Genomic DNA, 27,946 nt, shown 5'->3' with positions numbered 1-27,946 from the left:
TTACTGTTCTTCAGGTTTTTGAACAGCTGCCTTCCACATTTAATGTAAGAGCCTGCCTCGCTTAGGGTGCATCCCTTTCTGAAGGAATATCTGAATATTCTTGAAAATGGCACTACTGGGACAAGGCAGATAATGCTTGTGTGATTCCCTGGTATGATGGTTCCCTGAGATGTGATAAACAAGGATAAACAGTTCCCTATTCTGAATCAAGAAGAGGATGAAAATAAATCAGTGTATTATTTGAATGCTTAAAATAAAAGCCTAACAGTTTGCTTCTGGACATTTTTTAGAATGGGAAATCAGAATTGGCAATTCCAGTTGAACTAGACAACAATTTTTATCTGCATCATCATCCCTTGTTTTTTGCTAAGTCTCGTTCATAATTTCTGAGAATTCCATTCTTGACTTGCTAGTTTTCTTTGTGCCTTGAGTTTGACCACTTACCTGTCAGCTAAGGATTCTGCCCAAGTGTTAAGCACTGTAACATTTAAATGTCCTTGAAATTCTCAAACACAACCCAATTCCTATTTATGTCATTGCTCCTTTCTTAAAACCTTTCTTTTTGACCTTCTGACAAAAAAAAGTCCATGGATTATGAAGCAGATTGTAATTTACCTGATCTGTACACTGAAAATTTCCTGTGCCCAAGAGCCACCAGTGTTTCTGGTACACAGCGAAGCAGGAGAGGAGCACTCATTTGGAAAGGGAATGCAGGAGATTGCTTTGGTCGTCCTGTGAGCTCACTGCTTCATTGTGGAACATGACTGGGCTGAGTGCCTGGGCTATTCTGATGCTGTTGGCCTCAACAGCTTCCCCTGACTCACTTCCTCCCAAAGGGAGGATTTGGATTACCCAGCAATGCCAGCAGACCCTCACTGCCAGTCATGTGCTGTGTCTTTGGCGTGGAACTCCATTAGAATTGTGTGTGACCTGTGTGCAGCACAAGGCCAGCCTCTGCCGAAATACAGAGCCTAAAATTATTCTTGCAGTCCTTCTCCAGAAAGAACTGTACATACTTCTTCTACAGTGTATATGGTATTGATTTTCTAAATGTGATTGAAAATATCCTATATATAGATTACCAAGACTTGTTTAAAAATAGAAATTGTAATAGAAAACATAATTTAATTTGATTTGTATTCCCTTAGAAATGATATCATAAAGTCTTGCTCATAGATTTACATATTTGAAAGATGAACCTTTTAGCCAAGTTCATCAAAACCCCAAACTCTGACTTTTATTTGGAATTTCTCCCTCAGGAAAAAGCAAGACACATAATATAATGCTGTATATCAACGGAATGTAGCATTTCTGTATTTAATTAATGCAGTATTTTTTTCTCCTAAGCATTTTAATACACATATTTCAAGCACATCATTCAATGTACTTTTGCTAAGTACAAGGTTCTTTCATACAGATATTAGCTCAATTAACATTTTTTTCAAGCTCATGTCTAAGTTTTAAATCCTTCTGGAATCAACACCAGCTGTCCATTTTGACACTTTTTGTTAGTTTTATCTCAATAGAAGCTTTCTTCTTCTTTCAGCTGTTGGAGAAATTTTGTTTCACAAAGTCTACCTAACAACACTTCTTCCTGGTTTTGGAGAACCAGATAATATGACAGCCCAAAGTTTATTTTTAAAATCAGAATCAATCAACTTCTGTAGATTCAAGACTTGATGGTCACCAAACAAGCTGGTCCCACCTGACACGACTGATTTAGATGTGCTTTTAGTTTCAAGAGCTTGAGTAGCTTGTGCAGGCATAGATAATAAAGAATGTGTGGATGTGATATATCGTAACAATGATCACATGCTAGAAAAAGTGATCTTCAGTTAATTCTTTTAATTTTTGTAATTGTTCTAGTATTCCAGACATAGAGCTGGGAGATTTTTTCCCAAACACTGAAAAAGAAAGAAGATGCTTTGGTTGATAATTAGCTGCTGTACTCCTGAAGTGCAGATTTGGAATCTCTCCAGAAAGATGAAGTTAGTTCTATGCAAAATCTCTCTTAGCCAGTGCCCCACATCTTGGGAGCCACTGCCTACCACAAGTTTTTCCTTGTCAAGGCAAGAAAACTGAAGGGATGATGAAAGTTAAGCAAAGCACGAGCACTGTGTTGCAGTGATGCCATCCACAGTGACCCTTAACAATCTTTTGGTCATTTGTTTGGTTGGGGTGGAGAAGGAATTTATTACTTTGATTTTTAGTTGTGACAGAAGGTGCACAAAGACATTTTGGGAGAAACTGGCTTCCCCCAGAGCTTTCAAATACAAAGAAATAGGACACATAAGTGTTAGGAAAAAAGGTTTGACAGGTATTTTTATTATACAGCAATTAAGTGATCTGTTTCAGACATGCAAAGTCCTTGACAACTTAGAACTAAGAACAGATTTTCTCCCACATTAGCTGAGGACCATCTTTTTCTGACTGCCAGCTGGCACTGGTAGTGATGCCAGGGGTCCCTTCTGTTTTTAGAGAGAGCACACCAGCATGCAGAAGGGTAATGTTGTGTCATTAAATTTTGACAGAATTAATATAGCTGATGCATTAATCACCAGCAACCTGATATGTCCCCAAAACCTGCTTTGGAGTGCCAGGATAGGATAATAGGAACTGGAAGGGCAAAAAGAATGGGAAAATCAAGAAGTGATTAATATATCTGCTTTCATGACCATACAGTCATATTTTTGGTGTACAGGATATTTAATAGATATGTTTTCTTACAATAACGGCCACATTGCAGGCTGTAGTATTTTTTAGGAATTACAATAAACTGGCCATTATGATAGAACATTTTTTATCAAAGAATCCTCCTAGTGGCTGTTTTATCAGGACAGCTCACTATTTTCCTAAGACAACCTGTAACTATTTAAAAGCCATATCTCCAAATCCTCACTTTGAAAGAGGAAAAAAAAAAACACAAAAGACAGAAATGTGTCAAAATTTAAGTGCACTTTAAGTGCAAACCATGAAGAAGACAGCAAGTATTTATAAATTAAAAGCACTATTAATACCAGTTAAACAAGAGGTTTGCTTCTTGGTGTCCTAAGCAATAAAGATGGGTTGCTGGCAACGACGACAATGACCTGAATTTTCTTGTTCATCCTTAGCAGAGAAAGGCTCAGATTATATATATATATATATATATATATATATATATATATATATATATATATATATATATTAAATAAATATATAATATATATAAATGTCAGACAGCTTTGAGAACATTTTCTAGATTCCCTGAACGGGACAGTGCATTGTCAGATAACTATCTTGTTCTCAAAGGGAGTAGCATTACATGCTAGGCATCCAATCTCCTCAGGTCAATTCCTTGCCCTGGTGTGGAGTGCAGCACTGTGTTAGTGCAGCTCAGTAGAGAACTTTGTGCACAATATGCAAGACCAGATTCACACTCTGTGTATTGTCTCTCTAATGCTGACAGAGAATTAGTAGAATTCTGTAAGAAAACTAGTTAGATGGAGCTATTGTGAATCCAAACAGAAGACAGATACATGAAAAGACATAGCTCTGCAACTGCTTTATGCTGGATTCTGAGAAAGGGATTACCCATACAGGAATCAAAATAAAAGTGAATTAATGTTATTTCACTCCCAACTGGTGAGCACATGCAGATAGACTGAGGGGAAGAGAAGGACATACAGGTTTAATTAGTTTTAAGCTTGTGCCTCCATGAGAGGAAGAAAATCTTCCTTGTCTATATACTGTCTGTCCATGTTCTACACTTGTGGTGTCAAAGTATTTGTTTCTTTATTTAAGATTACTGAAAGAATTTACTAAATAGAGTCCTTTGTTCCTCTTACTAAGTTGAATCACAAAGCATCCTTTGTGATTACCAGCTGTCATAATAGGTGTTACCTGCATTTGTGTTTTCCAAGTAAACCAGGGACATTTTATGGTAAAGCTTATTTAAGTTCATTCCTGCATGAATGGCAAGAGTTCCCTGCACTGTGCATTACTCAGGTTGTTATATTGTCCCAAATATCTCTGTGTGCTTCAGGACATACCCCCTGCTCAGCAGGCTTCACGGAATGCAACTGTGAATGGTACAGCTTTAGCTGCATATTAGGTTTCCAGTATCCAAGTATTCTTTTTATATCATACAGAACTCCATCTCCTCCAAAATATTTTGGGAACATCCTTGTAAAACTTCCCTCAGCTCTCACAGTACTGACTGTAAGGAGTACTGGAACAGTTTATTCATTATTACAGTAGATAGCTGGGTGCAGCTGTCATCCTACAAAAAGATCACCCTGGTAACACCAATCAACAAGCAGAGTAAGATGATCCAAATATATCTGAAACCTTCTAAATGTTGTCTTTCAACTGAAACACAGACTCACAACTTCATTGTAAGCTGCCTGATGATGTGGGATCTATGAAATGTGTGTTACACTCAGTGGTGAAAAGCCATTGATTTTCAGTTTTGTTTACACAGAATCTGAGAAAAGGCCTACATGATAAAGGAGCTGTGAGAAGAAACAAAATTAGTAATTAGTTCAGCATTGTTTGGGAAAAAGTTATTTGGAAAAGAAATCTCCATGCAAAATATCAAACACTGAATCCGTCCTTCTATTTTCAGCTCACACTGAACAATAACCAGTACTAAAATTTATACCAGAATTTATTTTAGCAGTAAGAGGAACCTCTGGATGGGAAATCAGCTTACCCTTACAATTGTATGTGGAGCTGATGCTGCACAGACATGCCACTGGTAACATAGCTCAGCTCTGGAAGCACAGAAGTAGCTTTGCACTTGCCACAGAGAGGAAAGGGCAGAAAATGTATTGAACAGGAGTCAGAGCAAAAACATGGCTGATATTTCGTGATGTCATCTGGAAATCAACTCATGGGAAAGAGAGGGAGGAAATGTTTGCAGTAAGACCACACCTGTAAAACCACTACCTGCAGATTGTGCCTGCAGTACTGGAATTCAGATGATCCATATTACTGTTTGCAATTCCTTCTAATATAGTCACATACAGATAAGAAACACAACATTAGAAAAGAGAACATGGAGAACAATGTTGGGAGGAATTGGCTTTTTTGACACTGTACAGTGGCGACACAACAGTTACAGAGAAAAGGTTGAAACAGAGCATCACCTTTCAGCACATTTTCTGACTCATTTCCTTAAAATCAAAACCAACAAAGACATGTTCAGTGCTACGAGTCAAGGGTTTCCAGTTACAGTCTACTGTATTCAATGCATTGCAGCAATGAATGGGCACATAACTTAGTTATAAAACAACCCTGAATTAATTTTTACCATGTGCATATCCTCTAAACCAGTGGCTAATTAAATATTTGTCATATGTCTTAAAGGAAAAATTATTTTGGATCTATTTTTACTGGATATTTCCATGGACAGACAATGATCTTGTGTTATGCTTAACACATATGTAGCCCTCTGAAACAGGTACTTCTCTAATTATATTTTAACCTCCTGTTAAAACATTTTCAGAAAAAATCTCCTCTGTTCACAGACTTCATAGGGGTTTGTATCCTGAATCTCAGCAAATTCATATCCACATCTAGGTTGTTTTTCAATTTCTGTGTGCAACCAAGAAAGCTCCCTGTCGTGCTACCTTAGTATGAGGTATGATTGACTCATTGTTCTTTGCTGTCTTTTTTTAGTAACTGCTTATGATCATACTCTATAATGCAGCAATACATAGATGGTACTACACAGATTAATTCACGTTATTAATCTTTCACATAATGTTAAGAAATTAAATCCTTTAATAGCTCCATATATGCAGTAAAATTACAATTGAACTCACAATTATTTTTATCAACTCTTTTAACAGTATAAGAAGTGCTTTCAATTCAACATGAACTTAATGTTCTGCTCTATTTCTGTTACATTTGTGAACAGAACAAGTCAGTATTTTAAGGGCACTGAGGGTAGTCTCTCGTAAGGATGTCCACCAGAACTGGCTATAAATACATATATATATATGTATGGCTCTGGAAATTTCCCAGATAATTTAATACAGTGTGACCTAATTTCAATAATCCTGTAGAATTTCTGATTTTTTTTCTCCAATTTTTATTCATTCAATTTCTAATTTTGGCAGAATACTCTCTCTTGCTATATTAGTAGTGCCAAGAATTTGTAGAAAATTGAGTGGTGACATTAAAAATGAATGGATGGGTCATTTAAGATAGATAGATAGATAGATAGATAGATAGATAGATAGATAGATAGATATAGATATATTCTTAAAATAGCAAATGGACAAATTCTGCTTGATTCCAGCTCTGCAGTGCTGTCAGAGGCACTGCCATAGGGAAGGGTTGTTTCAAAAGGGAAGGAGGAATGGAAGACAAGAGACTATGTAGAAATTGTTCCATCATAACTGAGCTGAGGTCTGGAGGAATTTCTTGATATATGGATGCTCCTCTATCCCTGTAAAGCACTGGCAGACACACAATAAGGTTCAAACTACTGCTGTGTTTGTACTAAAAGCCAGTACTTGGAGAGAATTGCTTGGAGATACTTCTTTCCCTGACCATGTACCTGTGGCCAGTTTATGCTGAATATTATCTTTTATCCTGGAGACAATGCAAAATGCGTCAAGGTGGCATATATCACTGCTTAAGTCAAATTGTACAGTAAAGTACTTGAATTACTTTTCATAGAGAAAGGGGAGTCCCGTTTTCTGTCAGACAGGCAGGTTTCTGAATGCAGTGTAACCCACAGTGCACCAATAGGCAGGTCCCCTAAAGGACTGCATAGAATCTTCACCATTAAGTATTTTATTAAAGCCAGAGAACACTTAAGCACATTTAGAACTTCTGGAGTTCATCCCTAAGTTGCATAAGGCTTAGATTTTCCTCCAGATCATTGTAGATATAAGACTATACAAGATTATGACTCTATAATGTCAATTTATCACAGTGCTCCCTGTATTGCTACCAAGTACAACTACAAATCATGAAAAACATCTGTAAGTCCCTATAAGCAATTTGTCAGAATACTTTAAAGTACATATATAATAAATGAAGAACACATGTTTCATAGGAACCAAATGAAACTAGAGCTGCACCGAATGCTTTGCCAGAGACTTGAACAGCTGTGGACATCACCTCTCTCTCCCCCTACCAAGCTTTAAAAGGCATTGTTTTCTTTTTAGCTTGACAGGTGATGTTTACAATACCGTTGATCTTCCTAAAAGACAGATTGCCCAAATATCTCTGTAGACCACTTCTACCTCCTTAAATGCTGTCTTTCAATTTCCATTTTAGGTATTTGGCACTTTCTTCAAAATTAAAAAGGGTCTGCACTGTGCCATCCTTGCCAGTTTCTAAAACTACCATCATTTAGAAAAAGTACCATGTTACCTTTTGCATAGCATTTTCTGTCTGGAAGCTACAGTGAAGAAATGGAAATTTTTGTTCATTGGCTATTCTGTTTAGAGTGTGTGCACATAAGAACAGCCCCTCACATACAAATTTCAGGGCTCTAAAGAGTTTTGTCTGACTTCCCTGAGCTTGATGCCTCAACAAGACAGCTTTGATTTCTTCTGTCTAAACACAATATAAGATGGCAGTTCCAAAGTCTCTTTGCTATTATGTTTTGCATCTCATATTAAGGTCACAGCTTCATTGTTATTCAGAATGATCATACATTTTTTTTTACCTGAGAAAAACTTAGCAATTAACCCTTTTACCCAATAATACCAATTGAAAACTGTCACTTCCATGTGAAACCAGGGCACACAGTTTCATTATTTCTCTAGTTTTCCTAATCTACTAATTTTTGCTTTTCTTCTCAGATAAAAGCTTCCTGATTCTCTCATTTCTGTTTCAGATCTATTTACAATAATAGCAATAATCATCATATCATCATCATTGGGAGTGGAAGATTTTTTTCATTTATTAAATCTCTAGGTATTAGCTCCCATAATTTTCAGTGTCTGCAGTGATTTGCCAAATCTGAGGAAAGTGCGAAAACTCTTTACTTGACAACGGTGTTATAAAATACATTGATATTAAATTTTGAGCAACCTTTCAAAATGCTGAATAGTGTTATATTCAAGAAAAGTGAATGAATTCTAAACATTCTATTACATAAGTCGATCTAGCATTTATTATAACAGATAACAGATTTATAGTTTTACTTTGTTTTATCTGCTTGAAAAAGTAGCAGGAATGTAAACCACTTTTTTTCTGCACAGAACATATGCAATCATCATTATGTATTTGAAAAAAACCCAACCTGCTGATTATAAAATAGTTTAAATAGCCCCAAGTGTCCCTGAAGAGCTACTGTGTACTGTGTAAAAGCTGAATAATCCTCCCCATGTCAGAAGGTGACTCTTCAGCTGTTCAGGATCATGAGCTGATGTACTACCTCTTGTAAAAAAAAATATTCAAAACACAAGAACATACAGTTAGGTGAAGATCATTGTGATGGTCCTGGAATTAATCTGCAAGAACTGACAACACTGAAGCCAATCTATCAAGAATGAGTAAAGAAACCTTAGCTTTTACTTAAAACAAAACCATACAGAACACAGCAAATTCACACCAAAGTAGGTTCAATAGAAATATTAATTTTTTACATTCTATTTGGCTCATTTTTCTTTTTACAAAGATAGTTTGGAAAAAAGGAATGTGTTCAAATACACTTTAAATACATAGTGAATGCACTATTTATGTAACACCAGAAGTGCAGTGTGTGCAAAAGTACTCCAAACCATTATTGCTCAGTGTTCTGAGTAAAATACTTTAACTTATTTATGAAGGCACCTTGATAGAAGAAAAGATGTCTCAATCATCTGTGTTTCCTTTAATCAACAAAATAGGGGAATTCGCTTTGGCCCCTGTGCTTAGAAAAATATTACTTTGATTTTCAAAATCTCCTTTTCTGTAATATTTACTCCTAGTATTTACATGGTTGTTTCTTCCCATTCAAGCTCCACATCACCTGCAGAAGAAACATATATTAAATTAGACTACCTTGTAAACAAATAGTAACTTATGGCAGATAACTGTTCTTAACTGAATTTAAAAGCTCTTGCATGAAAAAAAGTGGGGAAAGCTTGAGCAATGACCATTATTGTGAGAGGGAATAAAGAGCAGCAAAAGGCTAGATATTTATACTTTTAAAGCAAAAAATGCATGTCAAAGGATTTTTTGCTGCTTCTTAGTCTGGAAAAGTCATTGCACCTGCTGTAGAAAAATAATTTTGACACAGTCTGTATCTCCTTACCTTCCATGGCATCCAGAGAGTCCATCTTTTGCAGTGCTGAATAATTTACAAAACATAAGGGCTGACTACTTCCCTTAGTTGTCAACAGATCCAATACACATTGATGTAAAAATATATATTGTGCCTGCAAGATGCAAATTAAAAAAAAAAATTTTCTATAAGTAGAAAAAAAATCTACTTATAATAGCAAAAAACCTTTTAACTTTTTCTATAACACCTAGAAAATCTCAAAGTAACTGCAGTTTAACTCAGCAATCTCAGTACTTTGGTGACCATATCATATATTCCTGATCTGATTTCAATTATTATGAAACATAATGCTTTAAATTTGTGAAAACATATAAATATTTATGAACATTAAGATATACGAAATTAGACTAACCATCACTGAGAGTAATAGGCTACTCCACAATTTTCTGTGAATGTTTGTTCTATGAAAAGACATTTTGCCACGAGATGCAGACTGATGCAGACCACATGAAGGTAATATCTAGATAAGAAAATTTTCCTCTTTCTACCATAGAGAAAACCAGCAGGGTGCACTCAAATGCAGAAGTTCAAGTAAATCTAAACCTATATTTCTAGGAGCTTGCTCCAGTGCTAGGAGCAAATTAACCCAGTATTTTGAGTGATACTTCCCGAGTTGTAGCCTCATTTTTAACATATGCTAACACAAAGAGTGGGCGACTAAAGGTAATTTGACACTTTCAAGGACATAAAGTCTGAAAAGAAGAAAACAAAATAAGACAATGTAAGAATGAAATAAAGGAATGAAAACAGATAAAAATATAATAAATGGATTAAGCATATCTTCACATAGGAGAAGTATTGTATATGTAGATGCAGAAAATAAGCCAGGTACATTCAGATTGGAAGAGACCTCTTGAGACCACCTGGTGCAACTACCCACTGCACAAGCTGGGCCAGCTATTTTGCCCAGGACCTTGTCAAGATGGATTTGGAATAACTGCACCAAAATCATACTCTTACCCTTGACTTTTTGCACGGGTAAAAATATTTATGTGACTTTTTGGCTCAATGATTGCTATTTTCTTTCAGAACAGAATCAATTTGCAATCCAAGTGTCTCAGATGTATGAGAGAAATTTGCTTACATGGATAAGAGTTACTGCCACAGCTCCAGAACTGTGGGTAATTAAAACAGCTTTTCACAGGTCCTCTGAAGTGTGCAGCACCATTACACCTTTCAATAACTTTCTTACTGAAATAATAGCATGACATTACTTCAAACTAGCCCTTGTACTTGTCAAGAAGATAAACTTTGATATGTCTGCTGAACAAACATGGATTTCTAGAATGAAAGTCTTAAATTTCAGTGGAGTTTATTTTAGATTGGTTATTCCAGTTCAGAATGCAGTCTCTGAAAGCTCTGTAACCTCTTGCACGCATACAGCAACTTCTGATGATGTAACAATGAAAATCTTTCTGGGTTTGCCAGGGGAGAGTGAAGCAGGCTACCTGGGCTATTTATGTCTAACTACATATTTTCTCAGTTAGAAACAATGACAGTCTTAACTATTTTCATCCATTGGTTACAGTAACATATTGTTAGCAAAAGGAATATTATTTTTAAGCTATAAACAAGCAAAATAAGGGCTGAGAGCAATCAGCTTTTATTTATCTTACTCAGAGGTCTTACAGACAGTTTGACTGAGGGATTTGTATACTGAGTTCTGGGAAGGAATTGCTCCTCTCTTTTATATCTTCTGTACTGATCACATAAAATCTGATTAATAGGCAACTCAACAGTGTTTTATAACAGAACTCTCAGAACAGCTTGACTTTTGAATCCGCCATAAAACTTTACAAGACTGATTCCCTTTGGGCAAGTTTTGTTGCTGATCTGACTTTTGTAGTCTTGCAAATATGAGCTAGAAATGACCTGGAGAGAGAACAGGCTATGTCAGAATTTTGCAGCTAGCATACAGATGGATACTTGATTTGTTAGGAAATCTGAACTCTGACACCATCATCTTGTACTGCATTTTGGCACACCTTTTCCTAGCCCCTGCCAAAACATCCAAATGAAGAGATACACAAAAATGATATCTTAAAAACATGCAATGATATTATCAAATATCTCACTGTTTTAAAATTTTATTTTGGGAGTGCTTCCATTAAATTGTCTTCCAGCCTTTGATTAATTTCTAGGTGATTCTACTTCTAGTCAAAAAAGTAAAACAAGAACCAAAAAGTATTCCCAGAATTTATCCTCACAAGAAAGCACTAGCAATTTTTTAGCTGCATCAAAACTTCAGAAGTGAAAATTTGGAGCACATGGTATCTAGACTGCACCTTACAAGATATATCATGTCAGAATATCACCAGAAGTTCCCATAAAATCTTCTGAAGAAGGATTAACTGCTTTGTGTATTCTGACAAACTTTTTACATATTCTGCTGTGATACAGAATAGCAGAATTTCATTCCAAATGGAGCAAATCTCCTTATATTAAAATCAATTTAAATCCATCAGTCTTGTGGAAGTTCATCCTGAAACTACTCATCCATACTGAGAAGTTGGTAAGTCATGCTGTATACTCAAAGGCTTCAGGGTGCCCTGGGTTAGACCTGGCCAGTAGGCAACTTATGCTAGAAGCCTTATCCAAACAAAGCTGATTTACATTCCACTGGGCATTTAGGATCAGCTTTAAATTCTAATATTATTCCTTTACATATACTCAGAATCCCAGATGCAGCAGAAGGAAGTCTTCCTCACCAGCAGATCATCACTGAGTTCTATCCATACAAAACAAACCTGCTAGAAATGTACTTTTTCTAGACCCAAAACCCACCATTGATTTTGAAAATTTTGAAATCTGTGATTAAATCCATCCATATGTACGATTTTATTTGAAGTGATTGAAAAAGAATCAAGGCATCAATAATGACTTCAAAGGTAAATGAATATTTTAAAGTTTGGTGGACTATGCCACATATGCATACACCCCAAAAAATACACTAAATTAGTAAATAAAGTCAAATTAAGTAGAGAATGAGTGAATCCATTTTTAATATAACCATTGTTATTTACCCAAAACTTGAAATAAACTTTCTTAGAAACTGAGAAATTATTATCTAGGTTTAAAAATAATTAGCACTCTTTTCAGCACGTGTTAAGACTTTGCTGGCTAAGTGTACTTAGGTGGATATAGACAATATAATTCCGCAATGCTGGAAATAAATAAAATCAGGATTTGATAGAAAATTTATTATACAGCTGATTGTTATTAGCTTTACAGTGTTGTTTTGTAGGTCATGTGAAGACATCACTAATTTTTCAACAACAGGAAAACAGAATAGATAAGTCTTACCAGGTTTTGTACCATACACATCCTTTCACTTCTTAGCTCAGCTACAAGTCCATAGATGTCCACAAAATCATGGTCATTTACATGTTGGGTTAAATGGTCAAGTGCAATATAAACACCTGTTCTTCCAACACCAGCACTGCAAACGTGATAAACAAGATAAAATAAAGATTTTGTGTTAATGCTTTCAGCATCTTCTTAGAATATTCTGGATAAATTTCTTATTGTGAAAAGAAAAACTTTTGAAGCAAAACTTTAATCTTTTTTTAAAGTATTTACAGGTTGTGAATTCCTTTCATTGTTGTGTTTATTGGTTGTGAATTGGATCAAGTGAAATCTGGATTTGAGCCATTTTCAAATTTTGATTTCACATTTTCTTAATTTTTGATTTCTCATTTTCATGAGGTAAATGAGATATTACTTATTTATATGTTCATATGAACCAAACATGTTTGAGTGGAAAAAAAAAGATCCTATAGCTTTTCCGTGAGTTTTCTAGAGCTCATTAATTGAGAAGAAAAAAAATCACAAGATTTTGTGAAATTACACTGGGATTCTGTAATACTTTTAGTATTATATCCCAAAATAACATGGGATCTAACAAAAAAATTCAAAAGAAAACACTTTTAAAAGGAGGATGAGTGTGCAATACCTGCTGGTAGGTAGTGTTTTATTTCAAGGTCTTATAATGAATAGGATCATTTCCAAATGACTATCAGACTTCTCTGCAATTGGTGTAATAAATGCAGGGTATATTACTGCAGATAATCAAGAGATCTATAGCAGAACTCTTGAGCTTGCAATATCTAATGAGCAAAAATTAATGAATGAGTTTTCTTGATATGAGAATATACAGTAACGCTTTATAACCATCAGGAATTTGAGCACAGGTGTGGTATCAGGACCATGCTGGCCCCTTTACATCTCTCCCTTCTGGAAAGGATATAGGGTTCCTTGCAGAGGGTCCCCACAGAATTTGTGTCCTGAAAACATGAAGACTCTGTTGTTCTCTCCTGCCATAGTCTTTGTGGCCCTTGCAGTAGAGGGAAATGTTCATCAAAGACAGCAATATTAAATGAGTAAGGTTTTACTACCCTTTGTGGGTGGTACCCATAGGATGCTGAGGACAAATAATAAGAACTCCCATGCAAGATAAAGTGGAAAATATTTGTAGCATCAAAGGCTTCTTTTCCTTCCTCTTATTTCCAGACTCACACCAAGTGAGAATGAGGCAAAGAAGACTCAGTAGCAGACCTATGAGTTCAGTTCCCTTTTATGGAGCATGCCCACACATTCAGTGGGAACACTGACCTGCACAAAATGCAAGTCACATTCCTTGGTTTCCTTAAGACTTAGGCCTCCCCACACACACTCTTTGAAACAGAAATTTAAGGGTATTAATGAAACCAGTGGAAACTGTGACAGCTGAACACCTCTAACCACCAGACCATTTATTTAAGAGCCTAAATATAAGTTTTAACTGTTTACAGGCATCCAAGTTTGAAATCTGGCCTATGCAAACCCTTATTTCTATTTCTCATACTCTGTGGCTTCAAACAGCTTCTTCCTTATGATATGTGACATACACATTTAAAAAATATTTTTAATACTTGCTTCTTAAGAAGAGTTTTAATTGTAATAAAAGTAATTTAAACCAATACATGTCATTTGCTGTTCCTCTTCTCATGACTGAAGAGGAAAATGGAGAAAAATCCAGCAGTACTTTATGGTAATTTTTTTAGCAATTATTTCCCTGACGTCATCTCAATGGATTTCCATAAACAGCAGAACAGACATTGGCATTTTACCTTCTAGAAAGGAGTAAGAAGGATTGCTAGAGAAACCTTCACTGCTGTCCATACTAGAACAATATCTGTGTACTCAGTCTCCATGGTTGCTCTTCTGGCAACTTCCCTGTGCATTATTATGGACTTGAGAGTCCAAGCTACCAAATGATGATTTGGTGAATATACTCACCTGCAGTGAACCACCATGGGTGTGCTATCATGTGCTCGACTTGCACGGATGAGTTTTACAAAATGGATAATTGGTGCAGTAGTTTCGGGGACTCCATGTTCTGGCCAAGAAGTGAAGTTACACTGCCGCACCATCATGCAGTCTCCATGCTGAAAAGTACATAATAATGCAGTTTTTACAGAAGAAATGCTACAGAAGGTTCAGTAAGGTACATGCAACCTTCTCAGTAATTTAATATAAAAAATAAAGTTAGAATAGCATAGTAATTATAAGATTACTGGCATGAAGAGATAATTTACTGTGTGCAGAACTTCTGACAGGTTTTTTGAGGGATGGCATCAAGTCCATCTTTCAGGAAGTATTAGTTTTTTCAGTAGTGACTCTTCATTTGACTTTAGTCATTATATCTGTAATTTGTAGATTTCAGGTTGAAGTTTCTATGGCTCATTTAGAAATTTAGTCAGCTGGGATGACAAATTTGTTCAGGAAAAAGCAATTACTCTAAGAGTGATCCAGTGTGGTAAAGGCAAACACACATACACTGGGTGAACACAGATATATTTTCTTCCATGTTCTCTCAATCAGAGCAGTAGCATCAGTAACCTCAAAAAAGAGGTTATGATCCAATACCCAGATTACCTTTGAAGGACGTAAAACTGAAAGAACAGGATCATGCCAAAGGCCTGTCTACATCAATGTGCTCTTTCCAGCAGTAGTCAAGAAAAAAATGTTAGGGAACATTATAAAACATGACAACAATGTAGCTGTAATTCCCCAGAATATCCTTTCCATTCTTAGTAGTTTGTGACTTGTGAACTGCCACAGTGAAACAGTAAATCGAAATTTAATAGTACTCATTAGTATTTTCTTCTACTAATTTATATAGATTTTTTGAATCCCTGTAAATTTTTAGCCTTCACAATATCCTGCAGCAAGGAGTACCACAGTTCAATCAACTGTTGTGAATTGAACCAGTTTCTATTTTTTCAAATTGTTTTTGAACCAATCACTGGCTTCTTTCATATTGCAAGAAATACTGAACAATGGTGAACAATTATGTGTAGCAATTACTTTGTAGTTGTACTATTATTTTTAAACTGATCAACATAAAAATGGAAGAGAAATTCACAATGGCAATGATTTTGAGTTATATGCTTCACATATGCTTTTTATCTTCACTGAAAGATCATCAAGCATTCACCCACTTGTGAATGGACATACAATCTTAAAATCAGCAATACAGCAAATTTATAAGCAAAATGACATGCTTATAAAGGGCATAGCTTTTTGTGCAGGATAGTTCAGCAACAGTAAATTGATCACCCAGTCAATTCAGATTATCTTCTTTTCAGCCTCACCCTCATTAACACAAGTGACTTGGCATTCATTTTTATTCTAAATAGTCCTTTTTCCAGTCTTGCTTCTTTATGTTCTAATTTTAGCAGAAAAAAAAAAAGGTTTATCTTCTCTCAGTCATTTTTAAATGTTCAGTTTCTCTGTAGTATGTGCACAACATATCCCTATGGAGTGGCTGCTGAGACAGCCCCTACCTGCTGTGTGCCCTTTGTCACGTGCACAGGCCACAGCATGGCAATGCCTGCATTAGCACAGCCCAGTTCAGGTCCTAGGATCTGGCTGCACTACTTGCAACACAAATCAGTTCTGGCAGTGCCAAAGAAAGATGATTTAATTTTGGGTCTTTATTCTCGGATTGCTTTTTGAGCCCACCTGCTGTTCCCAGTTAATGCTGGGTTATAATTTTTCCAACACATGGAAACTGTATTGTGGGTCATGACAAAGGTGAAGGTCTCTGCTGTACCCCTGCTCCTCCTTCCCGGCACAAAGAGTAGGAGTAATACTGATGGTTCTCATTCATATTGGGTGAATCTCCTGGGGGTGGAGGCCAATGGCTGGTGGTACAATGCAAAGCAGCTGCACCAGAGAATCTTGCCCTTTAATCTGAGAGGGATACATTGAAGGGATTTGTCTGATCTCAGAATGGTTAAGATTACTCCTTTCTAGAACAGACGCAATTGTGTCCAAGTAGAAACTTCACCTCCCACCAGATCAGAAGTTCAGTAACCTTAACAGCCCCTTCATAGAATATTGGACAAATATCTGAGCTCTTTGTGACAAAAATCTTCAGGAAATAAAACATCAATGAAAATAAAATGCAGGACAACCAGGCAGTACAAAGCATGCACATTAAAATATTAAAAGAAGAATATTGAGGGAGTAGTTGGGTGGGATGTAGCATATCTGATGTTCTTTTGGGTGTTGGATGAATTTTTTCCATCAACTTTCAGTGCTGGCTTACCCTTTCAATTTTTAGGTCTCTGATGGTCCAATCTATTTGAATATCTTCCATCAATTTAGTAATCACTATATCCCCAAACACAGTCACTGGTTTATTATCTTCTGGCCAGTACTGATGACATCTTATCTGCAGGGAGATGATCACTAATTAATTAACAATTATCATGTTATAATCTTGACAGAAACTACATACAGAATTCCCAATTATATCAAATGCTTTTAACTAGTTCACTGGTAACTTACACGTCCTTTTTCAAAACATTGTGTGAGCATCACAAGTGTTTTAGCTCTTGTCTCCCACACCATTCTCCAGAAATCACCCACTGTTCCTGGTAAAGGTCCCTGAGTTGCAATAAACTCGTTTGGACATAAATAGCCCTAAGAAAGAGAAAATGTTTAATACATAATGGTTGGCAAGGAAACAAAAGAGTTTGCATGTGACTCACAGTTGTGCCTGTATCTGCCATGCCTAAGGCTAAAACCTTGTCAGACATACTAAGTGAATTGGCATATGCCTCAATAGTCACTGCATGGCAGGCTGCCCTGGAAAACTAAGAAAGAAATGGCTTTTTTTGGCAGTCCAGTTATGAACCAATACTCTACTAAAGTATGGGAAGTGCCATGGTAATAGAAATGCATTTAGCAGAGATATTACAGGGACATCAGGTCATCAATTCCCATTTAAAAGTATGTAAGCCTTCATATTATACTTTCTGCAGATCCAGCAAAAGGCCACCAAGAACTAAATCAAGAGGTGGCCAACAAAAGAGAATCAAATAGTGCTAAGGAGCAGTGGAGCCAGGGAAACAAATAAGGAGCAGTCTGAGAGCCAGTGCAAGTAATACACACACTAATGACCTTGTTCTTTGGTGATTGTCTGGGATATGCTGTAATTTGGGGTTGAAGCTTATTGAAATAAATTAACTCCGATTAAAGGTTTTCAAGAAACCTACTGACGGTGTTGACTTTTATTTTAGTGTTGGCTTTTGCTCTTTAGTTAATTTATAAATTGGTGTAAAACTTGGGAAGAAGGAAGTTTATTGAAAAAATTTATCAATGCTCTGAGTGCATGGTTTCACATGGATCTGGGTCCTCATAGGAAAGAAGTACACCTACAGGAACTATTATGTACTACAGAAAGTCTAAAATAACTACAACAGCAATAATAGCAATAAATTTATGCTGTAGAACTAGCAGTTTATAATATCACAGTGTCCTGCTTATTGCTCAAAACAACTGACACAGTGGTTTATAGCACCACCAAAGCTTCTTGTTGGAATTATAGCCCTATAATTCACAGCTGCCTGTTACTTACTCCATCTATAATATAAAGAACAGGTGGCAGTGGGAAACTATGTTAATCCTCTTTAGTTTAAGAGTGAGGTGAGAAACTATAACTCAGGGATGCAAAGCTCACAGTTCAGTTACTGACTTTGTTTAACCAATGAAGGTCAAAGTAGTAGCAGAATTCCCATTTGTTAAAACTACGTACAAGACTTCTCTTTTCCTCTCTTTACAAGCATGCATATGTAAACAGGCCTAGGTGATTAGGTATGTAAATACACATACATATTGCATGTTTACAGCTATATGCATTTATATATTTATACATCTACAAACATGGAAAGTGAGAGCATATAAAGGGTGAAACTTTAGCCTTGAGAAACCATAACACTGGAACTGTCTATTCACTGATGAATGGCCATCCAAAATGTATGCACACAAGCAAAATCTCAGCAGGGAACACTGTAGCTGGCTTTTGCTGCAGCTTTTTGGGAATTGCTGTTAGTGTTCCCTGCCTAAGACTTGGCCTGTCAGTGACAGGAAGGGTAAAGACCAGGCCATGCTCCAAGATGCCTCTGCTTTCCTTCTCAGCCATTCTGTGTAGTCCCAGCATCAAATGGCATGGTTCTTCCTATCTGCCAACTCTCATGTCTTGCTACATGTTTGAAAAGTATTTAATGTAAATCAAGTCTTAACCTCATGTGAGATCACCAGCCACTGCTAGAAGAGATTAGATGCGTAACTATATAATTCACACTTTGAGCTTCAACAGGACAAAAATGAGATTAAAATATAGATGAAGAATTTACTGAGCACACAATAAGAAAATGGGAAAGTCTGAGAAGAAAGATGAGGATGAAAAATATAGTATTATTTTCTTCTTCAAGAAGCCTACTTTCATTTTCCTTCATCATAACTTTCACAAAGTAATAAGGAGCACACTAAAACTGTTAGCTATTTCTATGAAAGTTTTCAGTTCAGTATCTTTGCACTGTTCTATTCATATACAACAACTTTAACTCCTGAATCAAGAGACCAAACACCTATCTAAACAATTTACCTAGGTGTGAGTTCCACTATTTCCTTTTATGAAAATGGTATGAGATAACTTATAAAAAGCAACTTGCTGGGCACAGTTTTGATTATTTTTGGAAATCATTGCTTAGCAATGAAAATGGAATATATACTTTATTAACTTGCCATGTCTAGTGCCACAGGAGTCACTTGAACAATGTCATGGCAACAGTGGCTGTACTGAATGAACGAAAAACTAGAATCTTGTTTTTGTTGCGAATTATTTTTTTACTCTTCTACCAGAAAACAAATACAGTAAAAATGTGAGAGACTTTCTACTTACAGACACATAGCTGGCATTAATGTAGTCAGATCCAGGAATACCAGCATCAGGCATCAGCTTTACTCTGTTGTTATTATCTATCATGGAAGTAAAGTCTAGTTAACAGAAAGATCGGTTCAAAAACCATAAAACATGTAAAAAGTGTTCCTGGAGTGCTAGGAAATCAAAAATACTGTTATTAGCAGTAACAATATTTGATGGAGTAGAACACTAACTACAAAGGTAATTTAACCTTTTTTACACTACTATGTGGTCTTTCTTCAATGTTCCAGACATGTAGCAGATAATACTTTTTAATTTAAATGGTGAATGAGCTGAAACTTCCAATTTGATGTACATATGGGAGGATTCTGTACCTAAAATGAGCCTGTGTACTTCAAGCCATGCTGTCCTAGCATACACAGCTTCTGTGTGAATCAGAGGGCAGTCAGGGGACTGATGGTTTTTTATATGTACTTGCTGCCTAGGTCACTGAGAGAGATTCTGGCACTTTTATAATTATATTTTTTTATTTTTATTTTTTTTTACATAAAGTTAATCCATTATTAAAAAAAAAAAAAAAGAAAAAAGAAAAAAAGTTTTCTGATTTGGTCCTACAGTATGTATGCAGAAATGACAAAACCCAAGAAACATATCATGTGTGTAACATCAGAGTTTTGGTGTTTGGTCTTCAACTTAGTAAATAACTTTAGAATCCAAAGTTTAATATTTATGAAACATATCTGTTTATGTCTTATCTGTCATGAGGATAAATTTTTAGTGACTGTGACTTAGAATATGTCTTGAACAAGGCAGTAGATAGCAAGAACAGCTGCTCTGAAAAGTTAATAGCACAGAATGTAGCATTATTAACCAAGGAATGCTATGCAATCCATCTCACATCACAGCTAATGCCTAAAATAATAATGACATTTCTTGTCTTATTAACTGAAAAATGAAGCAGTGTTGAGTATAGAGAGACAGACTGCTGTGTCCTGTGATAATATCTAGCCTGGGCTTATAAGTTATCATACAGTCACTCTGATCTTCTGTGGAACCTTTTAGCACATGTACACATATCCACAAGAAAGCATATCCAGACTCCTGAGGTAGCTGAATGCACAAACATGTGGATTTTGTATGTTTAAAAAATTACTTCTTACTAAAGGGGAAAAGAAACCAATAAGGAAGAATTTTAAAGAGTTTGCTACATGGCTTGAATTACAAAGCCAAGAAACTATTGAGGCTACAGTTTCTTGCACCTGCATATTAAAGCTTGTGAGAGCAAGTTGAAAGCTACTTGCAAATAAAACTGCCCTTAAAAAAACCCACAAAGTAAAGATGGATTACTTGACAGAAAATGATTTCATAATGTGGAGTAGACTGTACTGCTATTTCAAAGACAGATCAAACAAAAATACACTTGCATTACAAATATCTGTTACACTATTGAAAGTAAAGAGTAAAATGGAGGAGTTGGTCAATGAACACACATACATGGCTTTATGTTTGGGAAACGATTCTTAGACCTGTTCCAAGGCAGATCAGCATCTGTTGAAGCAAGGTCTTCAAGAAACTTGGGAAGTTCCTGCAAAGGAATAAATGTTTGTTGGAAAACTTTTCCACTTGCATTCAAAATATGACACAATCATCCAGTAAGAGGAAAAACTCTACAGTTCTGCAACAGTGCATTTCTAAGAATAGCTGGAAGCATTACAGAGCTTCCCACCTCACTGTCAACCCCAGTTAAATCAGCAGTGTTTGATGCAGCACTGCAGACAATGCTGTCGACTTGAACAATTAAGCCTACATGAACTTTCACCTTTAAAAGCCTGGATAAAGTCAGTCTATCACCTTTTTAGTTTTCTGATTTTTTTTCATGAAGTCACATGCTTGCTTACCATGCCCTACTGACTCAGTCTTGAATAATGCCTTTTCCTGACTCTGTAGCTTGGGAGAGTTTGTGCTACAGCATGAGAACTGATGAGAATTTAATTAAGTTGAGACAACTGGCAATAAGTTATTGTTCTTGGGACTGTTTGTGAAAGGAGTGGGAAGAGCTATTTTAGGTTGTACTGCAGCTTCATAACTGGCCATTTGTTCTATTACTGGAGGACAGAGATAAATCATTCATGGTGAGGAACTTATTTGATGGGGAAGTTTGTGTGCATAAACAGGTATAATTTACAAAGCTGATTAAAAGAGTGGAGACAATTTCAGAACTTGTTAATGTAGAAAATGTGTTAAAGTGGTGACCTTGATGTTAAAAGAATAGAAGACACAGAACATCCAGAATTGTAAATACATTGTTAACTTCAATAGAATTTTGCTTTGTTTGACAGATGTTATACACAAATCTGTTTTTTATATATATATATCTATCTAAGATATAAATTAAGAGGTCTACTTTTTGCTTTGAATGAGCACAATATAAAATTTTGCTGAAATCCCTTCAAATTTGTCTTTTAGTATTAGCAGTTACCGTCTGCATGGGCTACATCCAAAAGTTGGGCAGATAGCCTTACTATGAGGCTCAATATTAATTATGCCCTTTTGCTGAGGTATTTGAGACAGTCTGTCTTTTATGAATAAAATTTAATAGGAATCTCCTGGCAAATAAATAAATAAATAAATAAATAAATAAAGTAATGAAAAATGGAAAACCAGGACTGTTTTATTTCAGTCCTTTTTTTTCATTGTTAATTCAAATATTTTGTCCACTTGGTGTGTAAAACACAGTTAAAGGTTGAGATGTTAAAATTCCTCTAATTCAGAAAGCTGAAACTCTCCCACAAAGTTTCTGTTATTGAATATTTTCTTGAAGGAAGGACATACACAAAATGCCTATTTTGAATACTGTTTTGGGCCATGGAATCCCGTAAAATGTGAACTTTAACTTCCCTCATTTGCCTCACTCCTCTGAGTTTTAGCTTACCAGTCATCTACTGTAGAAGTAGCACCATTATACAGCACTTTGTAGTAGAGAGGAAATAGAGAAGCAGATCTTGTTATTTTCATAATGCTTCCATAACTGAACAAGTGCTCAAAAGCCTCATACCAATTCCCTGCATTAGTAGGGATTTCAGTCTTAGCTATTATTTTCATATTTGTGTTAAGAGTATTTGGGTTCCCAGACTCAGTAAAAAACTTGTCACAGAAACCATGTTTCTTTACAAACTCATAAAACCTTGAAATAAAGTTTGCATTTTGTTTACTGCAGCACATTTGTGACACTGGTGACTCTTTGAAGGATTTCAGTTTTTTTACTCATGAGCAGAACTTATCATAAATCAAGTATTATACAAGTATTTCTGTTGCAGTAATTTGCCTGTCACTCGAAAGGCATAAGTTCCCAAATGTATTGAGAAGACACAGGAATCAGCTGGAAAGCTGGAAGTTTGAATAGCAGTGAGGTGACGCCCATCATCCGTTACTTTGGCTCCCTATGGTTCCTTTAAACTCATCTTTTCTGACAAGAAATGGATCCAGGTCCATTCTGAGGTCCAGATTTCCTTCTCATCACATTTACACACAGGTCCTGTTCACATGTGAACCAAGACTGACCCCTGAAGATGTTCTGGCACTGCAGTTTGGTCAGTCAAGCAAATTAGATGAAACTGGGAATGTCCATGGATTATAAGAGTAAGTGAAATAGAAAGACTCACATTTATTCTGGAAAACTCTAAACTATATTTGTTGTCCGCAAACTGCCTATTGTAAATTATCCCTGGACTACTTTACTTACCAAAGTATATTTTGGAATTGTCCAGGAAGCCTGCTAGGTGAAACAGACCAAATCCAACACAGGGAGTATACTAGCACTTCATTATTGTAAATTATCATATTCTCATATTCTGTTCCCAGTAAACTTGAATTTACTCATCCAGAGACAGACTGAGAGTCCAAGCAAGCTCAGCACTATGCTTTTCATAGAACCACAGAACAATTTGAGTTGGAAGGGGCATTAACATAATCTAGTCCAACCCCTTGTTGCCATGGACAAGGACATCTTCCACCAGATCTGGTTGTTCAAAGCCCCATCCAACCTGGCTTAGGACGTGTCTAGGGATAGGGCATGCACAGCTTCTATGGGAAACTTATTCCAGTTTCACCACCTAGTTATGTGCTGCAGATATGGGTTTACATAATGTTCAAGAGTTTGTAACTTGAGCTAATCTTTCCTACACACATTGCAGGACCCTCATGTCATTTCTGTAAAAGTAGAATTATGCATGTGGATAAAACAATGCAGATCATGAGGTCTGCTTGTTTATTGCATGCATTGCCTGTTCCTGAGTATTGTCATTCAAATGTAATTTGAAGTACACTGGCAATCCTATTGTTTATCTGTTAAGATGTGCTACAAATAACATAGATAAACTTGTATTGAGGGACTGAACCTACCTTGAAATTCTGCCTGCCCTTGGACAAGTCATCTGGGAAGATATCACTACACTCTGAAACATGGCAGTTGAAGGTCAGAGAGTAAAAAGACTGAAAACCTAAATGACATATAAAACTATCTATTATAGTTGACTATATAAATTATTTGAAGGACACCTCAGCTTCTTGTATTTCTCTAAATTTTAAGCAGACTGCAACAATTTTGGTTTGATAAAACATTAAAGATTTAAGACGTTACAATGCTGTAAGGCTTAGCCAATGTGGGTCTCACCTAAAGAAAGTAATACTAGAGACTTTCTAGTAATGAATGTTAATAGGTGAAAGTATTATTGATATCAAAACTTTTCATCTGTTCAGTCATGCATAATGCAACTATAATAATTTTTTGCTCAAGTGAAATAACTTTATTGCTCTGAGAATTTTATGGTGCTTTTTGTTATTAAATCCAGACCAATTCTACCTAATGAGCATAACAAAAAAACCTGTAGGAAATACCATTAATATTTATACACTTTTGTTAGTGTTTCCTTGGAAACTGAAATATTATAATCTAGCAAAAGAAAAGCCAATTGTTAAGTCTTCATTTTTGTTAATCCAACTGGTAAATTATTCATGGTAAATTTATAAATCCAATATAATAAAGTCACTGGACACTGACAAATTTTTTGGGGCAAATGACTGTATGTGTTAAAAAGATAATGATAAAGATTCTGAAATAACAAGAAGTTATTGTTGAGAAAAAAATATGATAGCCATAAAATATTACTTAATGAAAATAGTGAGAACTTTGAGATTTAAATTTGGAACTATACAGATATTATATTATCTGTAATGTATATTTGGAGAATGAGGCCCCTTTCAGAAAGACAGACTTGCTGTGTTCATCTGCTCATGTAAGGAAATGAAGGCTATTCATATGGAAGCTATTCTCAAGAGCATAAGAAATTTGCCCTATTACTTGTAGAGGAACAAAAGCCAAAGTACCATGTACAAACCTTTGACTTTCTGCACCAAAATCTATGAAAGAAAAACATTCCTGAGTTTTATGGCAGTATGACTGGGGCCTGAAAATTTTACAGAATGAACATTAACTCTCCTTTTGGGGTCATCACCACTCAGGAAAACAAACATATTTATGGCAGTTAAATACACCTGTGTATATGTTAGAAAACTCTAAATAACTTGTTCTTAGGTAACCTACATGTGCAACACTAGATATGTAAAAACATAAATATGGTGGTCTTGAAATGTTGGAGACTAAAGGAGATCATCTTTGGCTGACACTAAGGTGAATAATTCTGAGTAGGTTGCAGTATAGGCTGCAGAATCCAAATCAGTGTACTGTTACTTTCTAAACAATCAACCTGGTAATTGGGTATTGATTATCAAGGCCAGAGTCCTTCATGGCCTTGCCTGCTTAAAATGGACATGAAATGTGACACATGAAACGACTGAAGGTCTTGCGATGTTGTGACAACTGCTAGCAACATACCGAAAATTCTTCCTGAAACTTTAGGTTGTTGTTTGTGCAAAGCTCTTCAACGTGTTGTACAAAGGATTTCTTGCTTATTGGCCTGAAAGTAAGGACAGAAGAATCAAAAACCCATAGGGAATATCTTTGCCATTCTTGTTACATAACTGTAGTTTACTAATAAACAATATTTTCCAGTTCAGTGGAAAATTATACTTACAGGCAGAAAATTATAAATTGCTTACAGCATGCTTATTTGATTTCTTTTTGATCATTTAAAAGAGAAACATTTTACCCCCTTGTTTTTCTCCCCCACAACATTTTTGATGTTGCTAATATTAACACTACTGTAAGGTGTGATTGTTTTTAAAGGTAACAGCATTTCAAGGAGAGGTTTTGACATTAAAGTAAATTTGTAAATTTATTATTGCATTCTAAGGTACATAATACTTCTTTATCAGACAGAAAACATTTTACACATTGCAAGGTTTTAGACGTATAAAATATTGCAATGACCTCATTCTCATAATGACATGGTTTTTAAATCCTGAGGAGTTTAAATAACCCTGTATTACTTCCCAAGCTAAAACACAGACATGCAGGCTTCACCCCAGAGAGAGAGAAAGCATTTCTCCAGTTACCATGCAATTAGTCATGCTTTTATGATTTATACGCAGCTTGGAGTTTTTTTCTAACAAACACTGAGGAGGGAACCACACATTGAGACTCACCAATGAACACAACATAAAAATATTTAGTAAACTTACTTGATGGATTTTCTATAACTAAGTAACCTGAAATAGAGATCTTTGTTAAATGTAGCAAGCTGAGAGTTAACCAATATTGTGCATTTTAATAGGTTCTAGATTAAATACCATGTACCTAAAGATTGGTTTCCCTTATGGATTCAAATTCAGATACCTTGGGTTATTATCTTTATTAGTTTTTATCTCAGGTATCAGCAGATATGAATTACATGGTTACAGTTTCTATCATTTTCTTTAAATTATTCACAATGCTCTGGGCTCATATGGCCCTGGGAAACCCATCTTTGCTGCACACCACTACATACACACTGACAGGCTTCATTTTGCATTCTTTACCCAATATCACTCTTCTATTTCAGAGCATCAGGATAGGATCAATCTGACTGAACACAGACACCTATTTCTCAGTCACTCTAGATTTCTTTTATAACCAATGAAGAGAAATAGGTGTAATTTCATCTCATTTGAAGCAGATATCTAAAATGAGTCACAGATGAATCATGATACTGGTGTGCCTCTACAGAAACCACAGCTGTGGTTGTTTTCTAAAGATTTTAAAAATTAGTGTCCTGGTTTTATCTTCATTTTTCACATGTTCATGGCTGTTTCTGTATATGTCAATTTTACAAACTGTGATACATATTAAATCTTGAACTTGATCTCATGGCAGGTTTTATGAAGATAGAACATGAGGATCTGTACTCAGAAGACTTTCAGATGGCCTTGAAACTTGGTCAAAATTGCCTCTGAATGGATTTAGAAACCAAATTTTAAGCACTCAGACTCAGAAAACTTGTTTAAAGGACCAAGTAAAAAAGTTTGTAATAATTCAGTTTTAAAGATAACCTGCTCCTTGAAAAAACTCTAACTACCCCTTTTATGTGTCTGTTCCTCCAAATATACATTCTTACACACAATATTACAAAAAATATTCTAGAATACAAAGTCTACTGTTTTGCTGTCATAATTTTAGTAGAAAAGGAAAAAAATGGCTTTAAAAATAGTTTATTAAATGATTCTTAATTACTTAAATCTTAATTGAGGTAATAAAATTAGATTAATACAATTATTAAATAATTTATTATTAAGCATAAGAGAGGTTAATTTCAAAGCTATGAAGGATGCCTTTGTGGTACACACTTTTTTAGAGCAGTTATCCTGAAACAGTAAACTGGCTATGAAAGCCTCACTGGATCAGTCTCACAGAAGTTAAAAGTATTCACAGAAATAAAGATGCTTACTAAGAAGGACAAGTGAAGGAGAGCTTTAGAGTTAAAAAGAAGGCAATAAGATAAGAAAGCATGCCACTCTATTTATTCAGAATGTTTAGACACGTAGCTTGCGCTAAGTGTATCACATCAGTTGTTTGCATTATATGGCAGATGCAACTACCTTCTAGTAATATTGGCAACATTAGAATTTCCTAACCAAAAAAAAGAACTTTCAATAGCTGTAACAAAGTACTGTACACAAATAAATATTTGTCTTTGACTAGAACAGAAATTTTTGTAGGTTTTTTTTCAGGTCAAAATTTTAAGCAGAATTTGAAGGGAAGTTACACTTCTTTTTCCTTTGAATTCACCTAAATCCATGTCCCAGTTGACATTCCAGTAATTTTTCAAATACTCTCCTCACATTTTTAGCAATGAGGGGCTTACTGCACATAATTTGCAGTAAGAAAATGCAGTTTTGTCATTCGGAAATCAAAATTACTTCCGTGCTGTGCGTAATCAATCCAGGTAGGTAATTTAGTGTTTCAGGGCTGAAGGTACATGGATCCAACAGTATGAGGTTTTTAAAAAAGCAAGGGATCTATG

General features: G+C 35.6%; 1 protein-coding gene across 1 annotated transcript in view; it reads right to left on the bottom strand.

Annotated features, from left to right (window-relative positions):
- Positions 1 to 3,266: 3,266 nt before the first annotated feature.
- Positions 3,267 to 27,946, bottom strand: part of PTPRQ (protein tyrosine phosphatase receptor type Q) — a 127,349-nt gene continuing 102,669 nt past the window's right edge. The window contains exons 54-63 of the mRNA XM_064419609.1: positions 26,130 to 26,156; positions 25,384 to 25,465; positions 20,985 to 21,075; positions 19,509 to 19,585; positions 17,111 to 17,245; positions 16,869 to 16,994; positions 14,552 to 14,700; positions 12,578 to 12,713; positions 9,245 to 9,368; positions 3,267 to 8,959 (exon numbers count right to left, since the gene is read on the bottom strand). Coding sequence (XP_064275679.1) covers positions 8,922 to 8,959; positions 9,245 to 9,368; positions 12,578 to 12,713; positions 14,552 to 14,700; positions 16,869 to 16,994; positions 17,111 to 17,245; positions 19,509 to 19,585; positions 20,985 to 21,075; positions 25,384 to 25,465; positions 26,130 to 26,156 — 985 coding nt within the window. The 3' untranslated portion in view covers positions 3,267 to 8,921. The remainder of the gene's footprint in view (positions 8,960 to 9,244; positions 9,369 to 12,577; positions 12,714 to 14,551; positions 14,701 to 16,868; positions 16,995 to 17,110; positions 17,246 to 19,508; positions 19,586 to 20,984; positions 21,076 to 25,383; positions 25,466 to 26,129; positions 26,157 to 27,946) is intronic.

Source organism: Passer domesticus, chromosome 5, assembly GCF_036417665.1.
Source record: "Passer domesticus isolate bPasDom1 chromosome 5, bPasDom1.hap1, whole genome shotgun sequence".
NCBI classification, from domain to species: Eukaryota; Metazoa; Chordata; class Aves; order Passeriformes; family Passeridae; genus Passer; species Passer domesticus.
The sequence above is the reverse complement of the archived record's forward strand: the minus strand, read 5'-3'. Positions and strand labels throughout refer to the sequence as shown.